This window comes from Marmota flaviventris, chromosome 6 (genome assembly GCF_047511675.1).
Source record: "Marmota flaviventris isolate mMarFla1 chromosome 6, mMarFla1.hap1, whole genome shotgun sequence".
Taxonomy (NCBI): Eukaryota; Metazoa; Chordata; class Mammalia; order Rodentia; family Sciuridae; genus Marmota; species Marmota flaviventris.
Window position 1 is genome coordinate 157,424,823 of NC_092503.1, and position 16,387 is coordinate 157,441,209.

Below are 16,387 nucleotides of genomic sequence, written 5' to 3' on the forward strand. Positions count from 1 at the left end.
TGTTCCAGGATCCCCTGGCTTTGAGAGTATGGGTTGAAAAGTCTGCTGAGATCTGAATTGGTCTTCCCTTATAGGTAAACTGGTTTTTCTCTCTTATAGCCTTTAAAATTTTATCCTTGGGCTGTATACTAGGCATTTTGATTATAACATGTCTTGGTGTAGATCTGTTGTAATTGTGTACATTTGGTGTCCTCTAGGCCTCTTGTATTTGATTTCCCAATTCATTCTTCATGCTTAGGAAATTTTCATATATTATTTTTTTTTTTTAATATTTATTTTTTAGTTTTCGGTGGATACAACATCTTTATTTTACTTTTTTATGTGGTGCTGAGGATCAAACCCAGCGCCCCACGCATGCCAGGTGAGCGCGCTACCGCACTACCACTTGAGCCACATCCCCACCCTTCTTATATTATTTCATTGAAGAGATTATGCATTCCTTTGGTTTGAATCTCTGAACCTTCCTCTATCCTAATAAATCTTAAATTTGTTTCAAGATTGTATATTTTGTCTTCATTGTGTGAGGTCCTATCTTCCAAGTGATCTAATCTGTTGGTGATGCTATCTATTAAGTTTTTTAATTGGCTTATTGTTTCTTTCATTTTGAGGATTCCTGTTTGGCTTTTTTTCAGAATCTTTCTCTCTTTCTTGAAGTAATCTCTTGCAACCTGTATTTGCTCTCTTGTCTCTTTGTTGGAGTGATCTATTTTTGTCTGTATCTGCCCACATAGGTCGTTCTTTAATTCCCAAATCATTTTAATTATGTATATTCTGAACTCCTTCTCTGACATTTCACCTACTTTGCTATCTATGGATTCTATTGTTGAGGTATCTTGGTTTGTTGGGGGCACTTTCCTCCCTTGTTTTTTCATGATGTCTTTGAGTCTTCCTCTCTTGCAGTGTAGATCTGAGGTATTATAGCTTCTGCCCTATTGTCTTATAGTGTGCCTACAGGTTACCAATTCCTCACTTTTAAGGGAGAGATTAATATTACAGCACTGAGTGTGCCCAACATGCAGCCGTATATCAGTTAGCTTCTATTTTTACATTTACAGTTTTGTCACCATAATCAGAAATGATGAGTTCGTTATCTTCTACCGTGTAGTCAATAGGTTTGCATAATGGTTTACAGTTTCTGATGGTAGAAGGGGTGTGGAGAGTTGACTGAGATATTTATGAGGTAGGATGTGAGAATATGGAGATATTAGATTATATGACTAGTGAGAGGGTGATCATAGGAAGTTGGCTGTTAGGAGGAGAAACAAGACAGAGGCCACCCCATGCAAGACTCCCTGTTACCTCAGCAACAGGATAGCTGTTAGCACCCCTAGTAGAGAAACCTCTGGTGCAGCCAGGCCCACAGGGACCTTGGTGATGTCTTACCGGGTCCTTATTGTTGTCCCTTGATAGAAGCAGCGATATCCCGGTTTCGTGGTGTGGCAGCCTCAAGCCTATGTGTACCCTGATATTGGGCTGTGGAGCCACACTTTGGTGAATAAGGAACCCCAGTGTGGGGTGGCTCTCTTCCCGGGCAGGGTGGGAGGGTGGGGGGCTCTCCAGATCTCCTGGCAGGGGTGAGGGGCCAGCAGGCCTCTCTCTAGATCTCCAGGCTGCGATGTGTAGAAGGTTTGATTTTTGTTTTGTTTTGTTTTTTAAGTGTACTGATTCCAAGTTTGGTTCATTTATACGCAACCCACCAAGGTGTATGATGCCTATGTTTCATGGTTTTGGGATCCAGTTTGTTGTTCTATCCATTCTTGACCAAACTTAGGGTGCATCTGGGCAGGTGCTGAGGTGGTGTGCATTGAAAATCCCCATTGGAGAGGAGGCACAAGAGCTTCACATGCAAATGACCAGCACACTCTGGATTAGAAGGACTGTGACTATGAAGGACAGAGTGTCTGTGGAGCCCATATTTTCTCCTGACCATTCATCTCTAAGCTGTTCTTGGTGTGCAGCCACCAGTATCCTGCTATTCCAGAAAGGACACAGATGGCAGTGCTCCCAAACTCCCTCCCCAAGTGTCTGCTCATCATTGTGCTCCTGCTGCTGACCCAGCTGGACTCAGGTAGGTCTCCCTTCCGTACCCGCTCCCTTGCACCTCTGGCCTGCAGATGTCAACGATCCCAGAGGTTCTTCCCAGGTACCCCCCACTGGGACGCAGCCAGAGGAATGGTAAGAGGGAGTCATTCCTGTCACTCTGTGATTCCCACCTCTCATATCCTGCAGGTCCTGCTCATTCTCTAACAGGTCACTTTGAAGTGCTTGGACCTCAGGAGCCCATCCGAGCTTTCGTGGGTGAGGACTCTGAGCTGCGGTGGTTCCGGAACACCTTCTTACCTGCCGTGTTGGTGCTCCAGGACAGGCAGGAGCAGGAGGGAGAGCAGATGCCCGAGTATCGTGGGACGGTGATGCTGGTGCAGACAATATCACCAAGGGACGCGTGGCCCTGCAGATACACCGCATCAGGACCTCTGATGAAGGGGTGTATGGGTGCTCCTTCAGAGACAAGCAAGCCCAGGGAGAAGCCTTCGTGAATCTGAAAGTAGCTGGTGAGTAGACAGGTTCTGGCTGCTTCGGTGACGCCGCTCTGTAAATAATTTAAACTATCTTAATGAGATCTGGGTCTCAGCTCCATGCTGGCAACAGTGTATGTAGCCCATGTGCTTAATGTGTAGTGAAGAAGGATCATCTTGACAACTGCTTCTAAAACCTACAGGATGAAACTGTTGTTCTGAAGTCACAGGCCTAATTTTATCTTTTTGTTGTTGCCAGGGATTGAACCCAGGAGCACTTAACCATTGAGCCACATCCCCGGCCCTTTTCATTTTTATTTTGAGACAAGGCCTCCTAAATTGCTGAGGCTGGCTTTGAACTAACAATCCTCCTGCCTTAGTTTCCCAGGTTGCTGGAATTATAGGCATGCACCACCGTGCTCTGTTCTAATTTTAAGAACACCAGACTGTGTGAACTCTCTTGACAGAGAAATACACATTCTTACATATATTTTAAATTTGAGCAAGTGCCTCTTGAATGGCTTTGCTGTTAAACTCTGTAGTGTTTTCTGTGCCCTCTAGAGTTATAAGAATCCCTGGAACATCACAGCAAAGGATGTCTCCTGCCCCGGTTCCCAGTGCTTCTCCCATAGACATCCAGAGAAGAGCACAGGAAACAGTTTTCCCTTCCCCACTGGGCCGCCCTCCGGAGCAGCCCTGTTCTGCCTCCTCTCAGCTTTCTCTTCCAGCGGCAAAGCTCCCTTCTCTCCGCCGGAACCGCCCAATTAGGCTGCTTGCCCACCTCGGGCTGTTCTTGCTGCTCCCTCTGCCTGGAAGAGCTGTTCTGGGGTTTTTCTGTCCAGCTGTCCACGTTTCAGCAGCTGCCTCAAATGACCATCATCCCCAGGGGCAGGACTTGTGTCTGATTCCAAGATGGCCTCTTTCTTAGGAGGTCTATGAAATGATCTTTCGTTGTTTTGCAGCGCTGGGGATCAAACTAGCTGTGTGCCTTTGAGGCAAGTGCTTTGCCACTGAGCTACTTTCCAAGCCCTGAAGTGCCATTTTATATTGATACCTCAGTCCCTTTGAAATGATGAGTTGTGCTGTACCCACTTCTGGATTTCTCGGGTAACTGTTTCTCCTTATAAACACTGGAGTCCTGGGATTGTGAGTCTGCAGAAGGCACCACTGAGAGATTAAGCCAGCTTCTCCCTCCTCAGCTCTGGGCTCTGAGCCTCACATCACCATGGAAGTTCAGGAGAGTGGCGAGGTCCGGCTGGAGTGCACCTCCGTGGGTTGGTACCCAGAGCCCCAGGTGCAGTGGAGATCTGCCAAGGGAGAGGAGTTCCTGACCACGTCAGAGTCCAGGAGTCCTGACGAGGAAGGCCTGTTCACTGTGGCAGCCTCAGTGACCCTCAGGGACAGCTCCATGGACAGTGTGTCCTGCTGCATCCGGAACCTCCTTCTTGGCCAGGAGAAGGAAGTAGGGATTTCCATTCCAGGTGAGTAGAACCAGTGCTGACTCCTGTGTGGACACAGCCTCGGGGCTCCCTGACCTGGCACCTTCCAGGTGCAATTTTATGGCAGATGTGTCCACTTTCCCACCCTGGGTTGTACAAAGTCTGCTGCCCAAATATGTGAGGACTTAAGGTATAAATTATATAGATCTGAAGAGATTCCAGCTTTTTACACATAGAAATAGAGTTGGCCCACTATCCACGGTCTCTGCATCTATGAATTCAATAGATTAAGGATAGAAAATGTACAGGAAAATACCTCTGTATGAACATATACAAACTTTTTCTTGTTTTCATCAAATGATATAGTATAACATGCTATTTACACAGCATTTAGATTCTATTTGGTATTGTAAGTAATCTAGAGATAACAAAGCATACCAGGAGGGTGTGCGTGATCATGTACAAATACTATGCACTTTTCTATAAGGGACTTGAGCTGAGCACCTATGGACCTTAGACTCCACAAGGGATCCTGGAACCAATCCCTCAAGGACACTGAGAGAGGACATCTTAATTATTATTAAGCCTTGCATATGGGTGTTGTTCAGTTTTGATGCATAGACTCCTTTCTTTTGGTAGTCAGAAATCTCACATTAGTTTTCTGGTTTTCCAAATGATCCTTAACTCTCACTCTGTTGGGCTTCTGTCAGGTTCCCAGGGTCCTCAGGGAGGGCAGCCTCATTTATCCCTTAGATACCATTTCCCGCATAGGCCATGGCATCTCTTATCTAGGTCACCCATCTCTTATCTAGGTCACCGGTGCATTCAGTATCTCTCTCTCCATTTACCCATTGGTCTTATTTGTTTATTTATTTATTTGGGTACTGGGGATTTGACCCAGGAGCATTTTACCACTGAGCTACACCCCCTAGCCCTTTTAATTTTTTATTTTGAGACAGAATCTTGAAGTTGCTAAGGCTGGCCTTAAATTTGTGACCCTCCTGCCTTGGGCTCCCAAGTCACTGGGATTACAGGTGTGTGCCACCACATCTGAGTCCCTTTGGTTTTTAGTTTGTCTTATTCCTTGATTTCTCCTCCATCCTAGGAATTGGTATTCATCTTCAAAAAGGCTTTATTTATTTTGTGTGTGCATGTGTGTGCGCACATGCATACGCACTCCTGGGGAATCCCACCCAGGGCCTCACACAACTGCAAGACAAGTGTCTTCCACCCAGCACACCCCAGCCCAAGAGTGTTTTTTGTATGCTACTTATGCCTTGGCTTGGGGTTCCTAGAGAGCTTCAGGGTGGATTGCTGGTCAAGCCAAAGCATAAGCAGAGAGTTGGAACTTTCAGCCCCACCTCCTGGGAGAGGAGAGGAGCTGAAAGGTAAGTTGAGCAGAGGACAAACCTAAAGTTATATAAAGTAGATCCTTGGATAATCTGCATGTAAGGGTAGAGAACAATCAATCATAAAAGCTACAGGAAAATGTGTTCAGGAAAATGGAATTTTTAGATGGTCTATTTGGAGACATTTCCAGAAGGAGAGGATACTTATCAGGGTCAGAATCACCAAGATTAGTAGTCATCAAGAAAGATGAGAGACAAGGTGCCATTGAACTGAATTAGGAAGGTTATGGAAGAGACAATCCAGAGCAGTTTCAGAGGAAGGGTGGGGAGTCAGCGAGCGCTTGTCATTCATCGGTACTAGGGGCGTCTGTCAGTGGTAGGAGCATTTGATCCCCAGCATGCCAAAAACAAAAGCCAGCACTCTTCCACTCCCAGGATCCCAAGTGTTTATGTCAGGAAAGAGACACGGGGCCCGAGGGGGCATTTCACAGTCTCATCCTCTGGCCTCCCTTTATCTTGGAGAGCCATCCTGAAGATGTAAATGATTCCTATATGAAGGTGGGTCTTAGAACTGTACCTGGGTCCAGCTTCCTGTTGGCCATCTCACCCTATATCTTTCAGCCTAGCTTGTTTGGTTTGGTTTGGTTTTGGATTGAACTCAGGGTGCTTATACCCCTGAGCTATGTCTCCATCTATTTTTATTTTGAGATAGGGTTTTACTAAGTTGCTGAGGCTGTCCTGAAATTTGCCATCCTCCTGTCTCAGATTCCCTAGCGATTGGGATGACAGGCATGTGCCAACACCTACTTTTAACTAGTTTTGGACCACATCTAATTCAGATATACTCCTCCCCTTTTTTTAAACTTATATAAAACTATATGAAAGGAATAGCATTACTCTTAGGTGTACAGCTTGATGAGTTTTTACATATCACATCTGGTTTTCACTAATTAGAGTTGAACTTTGGCCATTCTCTCATGGTTGGAAAGTGTGCCTAATAGTACCTATGTTTTGTTTTGTTTTGTTTTGTTTGGGTCCTGGGGATTGAACTCGGGGGCACTGGACCACTGAGCCACATCCCCAGCCCTATTTTGTATTTTATTCTGAGACAGGGTTTCTCTGAGTTGCTTAGCACCTCACCATTGCTGAGGCTGGCTTGGAACTTGTGATCATCCTGCTGGGATTACAGGCATGTGCTACCCGGCTCTTATGTATGTATGTTTGTTTGTTTGTTTGTTTGTTTTTTAGTTGTAGATGACACGATTTTTTATTTTGTTTATTTACTTATTTTTAATGTGGTGCTGAGGATTGAACCCGGGGCCTCACACGTGCCAGACAAGACTCTACCACTGAGCCACAACCCCAGCCCCTATGTATTTTTTTAAATAAATGTTTTATTGTAAGATCACTTTAGACTTACATTTAGATGTAAGAAATTAGACAGACATTTCGTGTACTCTTCACTTAGTTTCTTCCAATAATAACATCTTGTAAAGCTGCATACAGTTATCACAGCCAGGATACAGCCATAGGGTCCGTGTTGACAATACTCCAGGGACCACAGTGATCCCTGGGTTGCCCTTTGAGAGCCACACCCGCCTGCCTCCCCCAGCACTCCCTTGAGGCGCCCAGCAGCCACTGACCTCCATTTTCATAACTTGGTCGATTACAAGTGCTGTGTGGGTGGAATCGCTGTGTGTCACCTTTTGAGATTGGCTCTTGCTCTGAGTCTGGTTCCCTGGAGGCCTGGCCAGGTTGCTCCCTGGGTAGTTCGTACCTGTCCATTGCTGGTTTCAGTGTGCCACCATTTGTTCAGCTATCTGTCTGTCAAAGCATACCTTGGTTGTTTCTTGCTTTTGGCTACTACCACATACAGCTATAATTTGTGCATTGGGAAATTTGGGGTTTTTTTATGTTAATTTTTTGAGATCTTTATATATTCTTGATACTAATCCCCTGTGGGAGGAGTAGCTGGCAAAGATTATTCCCTATCTGTAGACTCTCTCTTCATGCTCTTAATGGTTTCCTTAGCTGTGCAGAAGCTTTTTAGTTCAATGGCATCCCATTTATTGATGCTTGGTTTGATTTCTTGTGCTTTCAGGGTCTTTTCTTTCTTCTTGACAAGATATTTCAGAGAATGTAAGTTTTGAGGTTTTTTTTTTTTTTTAAAGAGAGAATTTTTTAGTATTTATTTTTCAGTTTTCAGTGGACACAACGTCTTTATTTTATTTTTATGTGGTGCTGAGGATCGAACCTAGCACCCCACACATGCCAGGTGAGCACATTATCACATGAGCCACATCCTCAGCAAGTTTTGAGTTTTGAAGTCCAGTGTGTATGTATCAATTCATCCTTATATGAATTGTACGTCTGGTGTCAAGCATGTGGATATTCAAGTGCTTGTGTACCTTTTGTTAAAGGTGGTTCTTTCCACGACCAAATTGCTTTTGCATATTTTTCAAAATCAGTTGGGTATAGTTTTGTGGGTGCATTCCAAGTTTTTTTCTCTTCCATTGGTCGTGTGTCTGTCCCTCTATGGTTCTGATCACTATAGCTATGTGTTAAGGCTTGAGGTCAGGTAGCCTGATTGCTCCTGCTTTATTCTTATTTTTCAAAACTGTTTAGCTATGATAGTACTTTTACCCTTCCATATAATCTTAAAATAATCTACAAGACTTTTTTTTTTTTTTTTTTAGGGGATTGGGGGTACCAGGGATTGAACCCAGGGGCACTTAACCACTGAGCAACATCCTCAGCCCTTTTTTTTATTTTGAGATAGGATCTTGCTGAGTTGCTGAGGCTGGCTTTGAACTTTCAATCCTCCTGCCTCAGCCTCCTGAGTCACTGGGATTACGAGCATGGGCCACTGTGCCTGGTTTCTACAAAACTCAATATTTATTTATTTATGTATCTTTAGTTTTAGGTGGATACATTAGTTTGTTTTTATGTGGTGCTGAGGATCAAACCCAGTGCCTCATGCATGCCAGGCGAGCACTCTACCACTGAGCCACCACCCGAGCCCCTCTACAAAACTTTTGATGGCACTTTGTTCAGAATTGAATTAAGTCTGTATATCAACTTAAGGAGGATTGACACCTTTACCAGGTGGATCTTCCAACCCATGAATGGGCTGTTGAGTCAGCTATTTATTGAGCTCTTCTTTGATTTTTCACCAGCATTATATAGTTTTATGCTTACAAATCCTAGATGTGTTTGGCCAGCTTGACATTTGAGCTTTTCATTATTTTTTGAACAATTATAAATGAACAAAAATAAATACGATTTTAATGTCAGTGTCCACATGTTTATTGCAAGTATATAGAAATCAAATTAATTTTTAAATGTTTATTTTGTATTCTGTGACCTTATTGAATAATTTATTAATTATAGGATGTTTCTTGTCAGTTCCTTGGGAATGTCCATGTAGCTAATTATGTCATCTACAACTAGGGACAGATTGGTATGTTGTTTTATGTTGCTGGGGATCAAACCCGGGCCTCATCCATGTTGGGCAAGTGCTGCTTCACTGAACTGCACCCCCAGCCCCTGAGACGGTTTTAGTTCTTCCTCTCTCCACTCTGTTGGCCTTTATTTCCACAGGTGATTGGTAACACCTGACCCTTTATCATTACACAGTGAATTTCTCTAGAGACTTATTAATTTTATACATTTTTTTCCATTCTTTTATTTTTAAATTACCTATACTGTGAGATTTAAAGTTTCTTTATAGTGTATAATTATTTTTTTAATGTGCTCTACCAATTTCTGTATTAATTAATGTATCTAGACTGTTTACATTTAATGTGATCATTAGGGTTAGGGTTAAGCCTGCCGTTTTGTATTTTCCTTCTATACATGTTCTCTAGTTTTCATGTTGTCTTTTAGCCCGTGTGTTACATGAACATTTTTTAGAATTCCATTTTGATTTATCGTTGGTGTTTTGGGTGTATCTTTTTTGTTTGGATAATTTCTTGTAGGTATTCTTTTAGGGTAGTTCTCCTGTCTTTTGCCAAGTTTGAGAAGTTTTCATCGTCATTTCTTGTAGTATTTCTCCAGGTCTCCTGTTTCGTTTCCTGTGACATTCCTTGGATATGCAAGTGTTCAGCACTCAGGTCAGCTCGGAGAGGTCCCAGGGCCCTGCTCTGTCCCCCTCAGTGTCTTCTCTCTCTTGCTGGGTGATTTCTGTTGCTCTCTGTTCCAGGCCACCTGTCTTTAGTTCCATTCTATTGTTGCCTCTATTGATTATTTAGCTTAAGTTATTGTATTTTTCAGGTGTAACATTTCCATTCGACTCTTCTTTACCGCTTCAGTTTCTGTGTGGAGATTTTCTGTATCTTTGTTGACATATTCAGGTTTTTCACTTGTTTCATAGTATTTATGTTTGCTCTTTAATCATCTTTGTGACGGAGGCTTAAAATATTTGCCGGACCTCTAGTATCTTAATATTGGCATGTACCGCTTGTTTTTCCTTCCATATGAAATCTTATTAGTTCCTAGTGTGGTGAATGATTTTCAGTTAAAAGGTAGAGATCGTGTTACAAGGCTCTGGATCTTACTTCAGCATCCTCCTCTTTAGAGTGCAGCAGAGATAGATAGGAGACCCAACTCCCCACCCCCAGGCTCCAGGAGGCCTCCTGGCTGAGCAGGGCTGATGACAGCACTGACTCTCCATAAGCCTCCTCCGGCCTACCCTAATGGAGAGGGAGAGGGCCTGCGCCCGTGGAAGCCTGGACTCCCTGCGTGGTCTCCACTGCCTCCTGGGTTGGGGTCCTCGCCAGTCCATTGGGATGAAACCCAGGCTCCCTACTCTGCATTCTCTGATGTAGCAAGGTAAGGGTGGAAGTCCAGTCCTCTCTAAGCCTTTTCTTCCTGTGTGTGGGTGGACATGGCTCTCGTTCTGTGCTGTTTGGCTGGAGGACAGGACAGGGTCTACCAAACAGGCAGCTCTTTTGATGGTTTCCTGGCTAAAAGAACAGGCTTTGTTCGGACTTCCTTTGTTCTTTTGATATTTCCAGGTTTCCAACATCTTTAGCTCAGATTTTTGGTTAATGGGGCAAAAAGACAGCCCAGGAAACTCGTCACTGTGCCGCCCTTGGGTCCTGATGTTCCCAGCCAGTCCCTCTTCAGAGTGTCCTTGTCTGTGTGTGTGTGTGTGTGTGTGTGTGTGTAACGTCTAGGATTCTTAGTGCGCCTAACAGGAGCAAAAGGAAAAGTGCATCTCACATCTCACAGGGGAGAATGTTCCTCTGAATTCACAGCACTTCATTACGCTTTTGCTCACCAGATTATGTGGCTTCTTCCCACATCAAGCAATTCTCTATTCCTCTGCAGAAACCAGAGTTTAGTTCTGACTGTTTACCTGGAATGAGCATGAGGTCCACAGGTAAAGGGCTCCATTCCATGAGATGCCCCACTTGCAATGACAGTCGCAGTTCCCCTTGTCACCTGTGCTTCGCCCTGACCCACCATATTCAGGAATTTCCACAATCCTCTCCTTGGGCTCAGTAATTGCTAAAGTGACTCACACAAACAAACAAAAAAATCAGTTTGGGACTGGGGTTGTGGCTCAGCAGTAGAGCACTTGCCCAGCACGTGCGAGGCCCTGGGTTCCATCCTCAGCACCACATAAAAATAAATAAATAAAATAAAGGTATTGTGCCCAACTACAACTAAAAAATAAATATTAAAAAGAAAGTTTATTTACTAGATTGCTGGTTTGTTATAAAAAGGATACAAATAAAAAGGATACAAATCAGGAACAACTAAATGGAAGAGAAACAGAGGGCAAACTATGTGGGAAGGGGTGCAGAGCGACTATGTGGGAAGGGGTGCAGAGCGACTATGTGGGAAGGGGTGCAGAGCATCAGTGCCCTCTCAGATGCCACACCCACAGGCCTTCAAGTGTCTGCCTCGGGCCTCCAGGGGTCTTACGGAGTCTTGGCCTTGGTGACCACTCCACCTTCAGTCCCTCTCCCTTCACAGGAGGAGGGCTGAAGGTTCCAACCCTCTAAGCAAGAGGTTGGCTCCCCTGGCTCCAGCCCCCACACTGAGCTCTGCAGGAGTGCCCCCCATCCCCCGCCACCAAACAGGTCCTTGGCATGCAAAGGACTCTCCACCTCTGAGATCCTAAGGGACTTATGGAAGCCAGATTATGTTATATGCATCTATTCCACTTTCCTGGAAACCATCATTCTATTTTAAATTTGCATTTCCATAAAAACAAATGTTCCATACCTTTTAGATACTTTTTGAACATTTTATTTCTGTTAAATGCCTATTTGAATTTTTGACAATTTTTTTTAAAATTGAATTGTCTGGTTTTTTGTTTTGTTTAGTTGTTTTTTTCTTCATTTAATGATTTGTAATTTTTCATATAGTCTGGGCACATTCCTTATTATGTACTAGTAGTTTTCTCTCAGCAACTTCCCTTTTCAGTCCCTTTTGATGAATACAAGGTCATAATTTTAATGAATTCCAATTTTCCTATATAAACTATTTTCAGCAAATAAAAGTTTGACCTTTTTTTCTCTTCAATCTTTTTTCTTTTCTTTTCTTTTTTTTTTTTTTTTTTTTTGTTTATTTATACAAAAGCTGAGATGTTTCATACAAGGTTAAATGTGAATAATGATAGTTAAAATATTTACCTCTTCCTTCAAAGGGGAATTGTTCAAAATTTCACTATTAAAATAACAATAACTATAGAATTATTATGGGTACTCATCAAAATAAGGAAGGTCCTGGCCCTGCATGGTGGTGCACACCTATAATCCTAGCTACTGGCAAAGCTGAAGCAGGAGAATCACAACTTCAAGGCCAGCCGCAGCAACTCAGCAAGCCCTTTTTCAGAATTTAAAAATGAAAAAGAGTGCTGGGGTGTAGCTCAGTGGTAGAGTGTCCCTGTGCTCGGTCCCCAGTACCAAAGTCAAAGAATGAATGAATATTTTCCTTCTACTCCTGTTTTGATGAATATGTCACATTTGTCACTTGAGACTTTATTTCAAAGAAGAGAAGGAGGGTCTAAGTTAGCTAATGTAACCAGAAGCAGTATTTACCCTGGCATTTCCAAGTTCCTTCTTTCAACTCAGTTTTCTGGCTGCAGATTTGACAGCCCTTGCTTTCCCCTAATGTCGTTAATGCCTCTGTTCCATTTCATGATGCTCTCCACATAATATTCCACCTTGCACCTCAGAACAGGGCTGGAATCCTGGACACATCTGGCCTTTAACCAGTAGCAACTTAAGTTTTCAACTTCACTTAATATTCCCTGTCATCAAAATTTCTCTTTCACACATAGATTCTTTTGGGGTGGGGAAGTACTGGGGATTGAACCCAAGAGCACCTAGCCCTTTTTACTTTTTATATTGAGACAAGGTCTCACTAATTTGCTTAGGGCCATCTAAGTTGCTGAGGCTGGCTTTGAACTTGGAATCCTCCTGCGGAATCACTGGTATTACAGGTGTGCATCCCTGCACCCAGCTCACATATAACTTCTTAAAAAAAAAAAAAATCAAAAGAAGGGATAGGAATATAGCTCAGTTAGTATACTGAGTGCTTGCCTTGCTTGTACAAGGCCCTGGGTTTGATCCCCAGCACCAAATTTTGCTTTTCTTTTTTTTTTTTTTTTTTAAATATACACAAAACCTCATTCCAAGATCTGACATGCCCAGGTATGACCATCTAGTTCTGTCGGTTGCCAGTCAAGTGACTCAGAGGACCTGAAGTTACTTTATTAAGCCTCATTTTCTAGGGCATAAAAATATAAAATAAAAATTTGATATCACAAAACTGTATCGAGGTTTAGGTAGGATGATTTGTGGGAGAATGTCTAACTCAGTGTTGGCAAATCACACTAATCTTCCCTGATATTCTGATTGTTTTACCTGGACAAACCAGCTATGATGGTTAGGGTAGGGAGCTACAAAAAGACACAGTCAACTCAGTAACATAGAACGAATTTTACACAAATAACAAATGATTTCATGTCCTGCGTATGTGTTTGCAGAGCACTCTCCCAGCCCTCAGAGGAAATGGGTGAAAAGTCACCCATGTGGGGAGTGAGGGTGTGGGTGCCAGGAAAGCCAGAGCTGTTGTAATGGACATTTACTGCCTGTGTTCTGGGTCTCCACAGCGCCGGCCACACAGTGCAAGTTGAAGCAAGGAACAACCAAATGACAAGGTGACCCCACGACTCAGAGTTCTCCTGGGCCTGACAGGTAGAGACGTAGCCCAAAGGATCAGGCCCTGACAGCCGAAGATCCTTGGCTGTGTTTCCATGTTTCCTGCATGAACATTTTCCCGGCCTGCTCCGGTCCTTGTCTGAGGGAAGCTCTCTGGCCCTCCGTCCAGGAAACAGTGCTTCTCAAGAGTGTCTCTGTAGCTCTCAGGAATGGAGGAGAGTGTTTTCAAACAGCACCAGTTCCAAAAAACCAACCTTGCAGGTGAGATCACCAAGCAGTATGGGCACTGGGGTGTTGTGGGGGCTGCTTTGTTCTAATTGGACCCCTGGAAGGCAGGCGTCTGTCCCTAGTTAAGGTTGTCTCTTGAGAGCCATTCTGGGGCCTTCACAGGTGCTCTGTCCCTCCACACCCACCTGGACTCGGGCACTGAACTCAGTGAGAATTCCTCTAGGATCACACAGGTCCTAACCTGAATGACTTCTCTTTTGCTGCTTTCTCCCACCTGGAGTGGAACCATTTCTGAAAGTGCTGAGGTCGGAGCACAGCCACTGTCCCCAACCAAGACAGGTTTGGTGGGCGTGGGGACTGCACTCAGGAGTGGGGCTGAGGGCCCTGGAGGAGCTGCATTTCTCCAAAAGCCTCAACAAACCTGTTATGGAGTTGTTTCAGCTCCCTCCTGGCCATTTTAGAAAACCTTCCTGTGTCCTGCAGTGCCCCTGGGACTTGTCATCGCTGCAACAGTTTTTGCTTGGAAACTATATAAGAAGGAGAAAGAGAAATGACAAAACTGGTCCCATAAGGTAAGTCACAGAACATCAGATTATTATGGACATTTGTCAAATGAGGAATCTGTTTTGCACAGGGGGTTGGATAGGATGTCTTGTAAGAAGAATTGTCCCTGGAACCTGTTATTTCAGAATTTTCAGAGCTGAAAGCATAAACACACAAACCAGGAGTTTGAAGAGGAAGGAGGGTTTTCATCAGAGCTGGAACCCAGCTCCTTAATTAAATCATAAGAACAAGTAATGTCCTCACAGGGCCACAGACCAGGAGGTGTGAGGCGGAGGGTGTGTTAACTGCGCCCTCCTGAACCCAGCTGGGCTGCGCCCTTGGCCTGCAGTGGGTGCTGGGCTGGCTGCGTTGCCTTCGCTCGCCCTCTAGATGGAGCTGTGGTCTTAGTAGCTGAAGGCGGATCCCAAACCACCAAGAACTTGGGTTACTTCTGCAAAAGCAAAAAACACTTCCTGCTCTTGACTGAGGATCACAGGTGGACCAGGCCTCCACACTGTGTCCCCCACACCCATTTTCCTCCTTACCTCTCAGGCCTCAGGAAGCATTTGAGGTACTTCTTATCTTACAGAGAAACTCATAAAAATTTGACTCTTTTTTTCCTTTCCTTGTTATAAAATACACAAAATATTCTCCCTCTAACCTGGCACTGACTCACACTTCTGCTTTTTCAGAATGGGAACTGGCTCGTTCACATGCAGGTAAGTGCATTCGTACCTCCGGGCTTTGAGATATAACCTCCCAGGAACTCAAAGACCTAGAATAGAAGAGGCTGATACACTTATGGTCACAAGCACTGGAAATTTTAAGTTGTGGGGAAATCCTGATATTTCCTTGGGACACAGAGGGCTTTTGGGCCCAGAGACAAGTCCCCTCTTGTGAAGGGCCACGTTAGGCATTGTATGCCCTGGACAGTCAGTTCCTGCATCACAGGAGACCCAAACTGCACAGCAGCCAGGCAACTCCCCCTAAGACTGCCAAGTTAGCCCACTGCTGTTTCTTTGGAGAAGGGAGGACAGGTCCTGTGACTGACTGCCACTGACGGTCACATTCTCTGTTTCCAGTTGATGTGACTCTGGATCCAGACACAGCCCACCCTCACCTTTTTCTGTATGAGGACACAAAATCTGTTCGACTGGAGGATTCACACCAGAAGCCTGAAAACCCAGAGATTTGACTGGTGGCTGTGTGTGCTGGGCCGAGAGGCCTTCACCGAGGGGCAGCATTACTGGGAGGTGGAGGTGGGGGACAGGACTGACTGGCTGGTTGTGGTGTGTAGGGAGAATGTGAAGAAGAAGGGGTTCATCCTCATGTCTCCCATGGCTGGCTTCTGGGCCCTGGAATTATTTGGAAAGGGGTACTGGGCCCTCACTCCACTCCGGACCCTTCTCCAGTTGGCAAGAGCCCCTCGCAGGGTTGGGATTTTCCTGAACTATGAGTCAGGAACTGTCTCCTACAATGTGAACGACAGGTCCCACATCCTCACCTTCTCCAAGGCCTCTTTCTCTGGCCCCGTTCGTCATTTATTCTGCCTGTGGTCTTGTGATAAGAAGCCCCTGACTATGTACCCAGTGGTCAGGCCTCAGGAAGTCACCATTATTGCTGATGTCTAGGCCCTTTATGGAGATTCTGTTGTATGAGGAGCTGCCCTGAATGACCACGCCTTCCAGTCCTGAAGCACGAGGCTCTAACCAATCACTTCGTGGTGACTTGGACATTGTCCCAGCTGGGATAGCAAGGTAGGTCTCATGTGCAGGCATCACCCCCTGGGGTGAGCTAATCCTACCCCTAGCCTCATTTGAATGGCTTCTTGCCAATAAAAGGGTTCAGTGCATGCTCCTCTCTTTCTTTCCATGGACCTCTTAGTCAGAGGAGCCATCACAGGATCTAAAGGGAAAGGTACTTCTCTGTCTCTATGTGGTTATTTTGTGCAGCCCAGCTCACCTGGAGTGACCCCAAGTGTTTAATCATGGGACAACACTATTGTCCCCTGTGGGGGAAGATTCTACCTCGTGGGATAGAGATAATCTTTCCAGACAAGTAACAGCACAGTCCAGACCCAGGCCCTTCAGCAGCCACCTCTGATCAACCTGTGGTCATGGCTTTCCAACCCCTCT

The 16,387-nt window shown here is 44.7% G+C and overlaps 1 protein-coding gene across 1 annotated transcript; it reads left to right on the forward strand.

Annotated features, from left to right (window-relative positions):
* The first annotated feature begins 1,992 nt into the window (after positions 1-1,992).
* LOC114102607 (butyrophilin subfamily 1 member A1-like) lies at positions 1,993-16,104 on the forward strand. The gene is given in 7 exon segments (XM_027948076.2): positions 1,993-2,068; positions 2,230-2,408; positions 2,456-2,552; positions 3,716-3,997; positions 14,852-14,971; positions 15,335-15,425; positions 15,427-16,104. Coding segments are annotated over 7 exon segments (1,302 nt in total). The 3' UTR covers positions 15,884-16,104.
* The last annotated feature ends 283 nt before the right edge of the window (positions 16,105-16,387 follow it).